Raw genomic sequence first — 3,355 nt, 5'->3', positions numbered from 1 at the left:
GTGTGTGTGTGTGTGTGTGTGTGTGTGTTTAGCAAAAGTACTGAAAACTACATGCATGGTTTTAGTCTGGTCATCACATTATGGATATATTTGTTGAATCATGTGTTGTAATTTATCTTACCCAAATTGTAGTTCGTCAGGAAAATACATATTCTTGGAAAACTGAGAAATTTAGGTATGTCATATAATACACACTAAAAGTGTAAAATATGTGTTACTGTTTGAAAGATTTGGGGGAAAAGTAAACCTTTTCTTAATTGTTGAACTGATGTTGAACAACACATTGCAGTAAATACAAAGAAAACAGGAAAGTTAAGTAAAACACAGTGAGAGCATTACAAAGTATTTTAACTCCAAAATATCCCAAATTGTTTTACAAAAGTAAATTATTTAATAAATGAATCAATAGGCAGAGAGCACCTCCCCCAGGGTAGACCTAAGATTACAACTTTGTAATTTGATCAGTTTAATTCTTATTTCTTTCTTCTGCATCATTTATATAGATTTAGTGTTTATTTTTAGGTATTTCCTCATACTTCTACACAATAAGTGCTTTACAGAACTGTTAGTGAGCAATTTAGAATTTGTTATATTTCACTGTTAATAAATCTTTCATTTTGTTTTGTTTTTCCCAGTCACACTAACATTTCAGACAACTTATGCCAACCTATGAGAAAATAATTGTCTAAATTACTAATAAAATCTATATATTTGTTTAATTTGTACACATTATTGTATAAACACACCTAAAGGAGGATTCCAGTTGATTGTTTTTAATTCCATCTTCACCGAAGATGTTTTTAAAACTTTCATAACTTGGCTTAAGTTGTCCAAAACATAGCGTGACAGGGCCTTAAGTCAAACTTAAACTCACTTAAATTTAAAGAAAGAAAACTTTCTTGTGACTATATTAGAATATAGTAAAATGCAACAACGACAGCATCTCTCTGTGTCCCTCCAGTCAGCGGCTCGAAGTGAAAGCCCAGGTCGCTCAAGCTTTCCTCGCCAAGTTCCAGCTAACTAATGAGGAAATGGCCACACTACGAGGTACTCGAGATGCACCCATTACTGAGGTAATCACTGTCATAATGTGGACGCCTAAATTCAATTATAACAACCCTCTGGCAGCCTCAGAACAGGAGGGTATAATATCAAATAACAAGTATTATCTTGCTGACGTCAGTTATCCACAGTTCCATTAAAGAAAATGTTTCAATCTGGTGAAGTGATGTTTTCATACGAACATTTTATAACCAGAATAAGATCATGATAATTATTTCTTTATTGTATATTCGAGGAATAAGTAATGTGAGGTAAAACTTAAATTTCAGAGTTGTGAAGTAACTAAGTACAAATACTTTGTTACTGTACTTAAGTAGAAATTTTGGGTATCTGTTCTTTAATTGAGTAATTATTTTTCAGCCTATTTTTTACTTCCACTTCTTACATTTTCACACAGTTATCTGTACTTTCTACTCCTTACATTTTTTTAAAAAAAAGGCAAGAAGTAGAAAGTCGTTACTTTTATTTAATTTTTGCTTGTTTTCATTCCAGCTTGTTATTGTGAAAAAAATGAATTATCCATATAAATTGTGCCTCCTAGATAGAGTTAATTTAACTGTGGTTGAATGAGAAGTATAAATATATAAAACTCTGATACCGTATTAGTTTGTACACAAACAAATCCTGTCACACTCCAGCAGGACATAATCATTAAAATAAAAGGACTGTACTTAAGAAGTATTTGTATTTCATGAATTATATTATTGCATTTGGCTGCAGCCCTCAGACAGATTTTTATTTTGGGGAAAAGTTTTGTGCCTTGATATATGTATATAAACTGAAACAGCTAGACTAGTGCATCCTAAATTTAACATCAATTAATTATTTTAATACAGTACCTATAATATAATAACAGTCATTTCTGCAGTTTTTGGGGAGGTCACCTCCTAATAAATGTCCTTACAGAAAATCTAACTGCTCATTTTAAATCAATACTTTTACTTTTGATACTTAAGTACAAAAAATATCAGATACTTTAAGACTTTTACTCAAGTAATATTCCTTAAGTAGACTTTAACTTTTACCAAAGTAATTTCTTGGTAAGATGCTTGTACTTTTACACAAGTATTACTTTGTGGTACTTTTATACAATACTGCTTAATTTTTTAATTTGAAAATCACAAACCATATTCCGGAAAAACCTCAAAGTTGATTATTTAAACTTCTATTATTGGACTCATTAAGCAGATTGGCATTACTTTCTTTCTTTTGTTTTTTTTTCTCTTCTTTTGTTAATAAAATCACTTTTTTCAAGTCTTTTATAATGACTTGTTGACTAGCTGTAGCACAGTCTGGCTTCCTCACCAACAAAATCTACACAATTTATTTATATTTGACCAAATCTTCATCCCATCTTGGAGACCGATGACTAACGCAAGTTTTAATTTGGTTTAAAAGAGTTAACCGACTGCTTTTTTGAATCATAATAATACAAACCTGGAGTTCAACAAACATGTTTAGTATAATCATCATTGCATTATCAAAAACAGATTTATTTTACGTTTTACCTATAAATAATAAAGGTCTATCTTATCTTATCATCTTATCTTATCTTATCTTATCTTATCTTATCTTATCTTATGCATCAAGTCAAGTTCTATAAACTAACAGCGTCCTCTGCTGTCAGTTTCAAGGCATTTCTTATATGTAACAGATGCTCTGGCTGAACCCCCAAAACAAAATGTCATTTGAAGTCTGATTATGCTCATAATGCTAGTATTGTTATTTATGTGTGGAATTCTATTTTCCAGGATTTCTTCAAAGTTCTGTCTCGGGTGAAACACATACATGAAGATGTGAAAATCCTCCTGAGAACCAACCAGCAAACTGCAGGGTGAGCGTCACGTCGCCTCCGATACTAATGAATATAACGATGTTTATATTTATAATGAGCATTAAACGTAGAAGAGACTGAAAGACAAAAAGGTAATCGTCTATGTTTAGCATTCCCGTCGCTGTCGGGGTCCGACACTATGCTTCAGGTCATGAGGATTTGATGTGTGGTCCCGGCGTGTGTGTCTGTTTTAGGTTAGAGATCATGGAGCAGATGGCGGTGTTACAGGAGACTGCGTACGAGCAGCTCTACCGCTGGGCTCAGAGTGAGTACTACACACTTACAACCACAAAAACATTCAGATTTAATCAAAGGCAAAACCACATTATTAACTTGATGAAAAGAGTTGAAACGTATGTTTATAATACAGCGGGTAAAATAAGTATTGAACACCTCACCATTTTTCTCAGTAAATATATTACTAGAGGTGCTAATGACATGAAATTTTCACCAGATGTC

At 32.4% G+C, this 3,355-nt stretch overlaps 1 protein-coding gene across 1 annotated transcript in view; it reads left to right on the top strand.

Moving 5' to 3' along the window:
* cog6 (component of oligomeric golgi complex 6) overlaps positions 1 to 3,355 on the top strand; it is a 155,560-nt gene that overhangs the window by 130,079 nt on the left and 22,126 nt on the right. The window contains exons 6-8 of the mRNA XM_014012758.1: positions 962 to 1,073; positions 2,814 to 2,896; positions 3,091 to 3,161. Of these exons, the coding sequence (XP_013868212.1) occupies positions 962 to 1,073; positions 2,814 to 2,896; positions 3,091 to 3,161 (266 nt within the window). The remainder of the gene's footprint in view (positions 1 to 961; positions 1,074 to 2,813; positions 2,897 to 3,090; positions 3,162 to 3,355) is intronic.

This window comes from Austrofundulus limnaeus, unplaced genomic scaffold (assembly GCF_001266775.1).
Source record: "Austrofundulus limnaeus strain Quisiro unplaced genomic scaffold, Austrofundulus_limnaeus-1.0 Scaffold94, whole genome shotgun sequence".
NCBI lineage: Eukaryota > Metazoa > Chordata > Actinopteri > Cyprinodontiformes > Rivulidae > Austrofundulus > Austrofundulus limnaeus.
The sequence above is the reverse complement of the archived record's forward strand: the minus strand, read 5'-3'. Positions and strand labels throughout refer to the sequence as shown.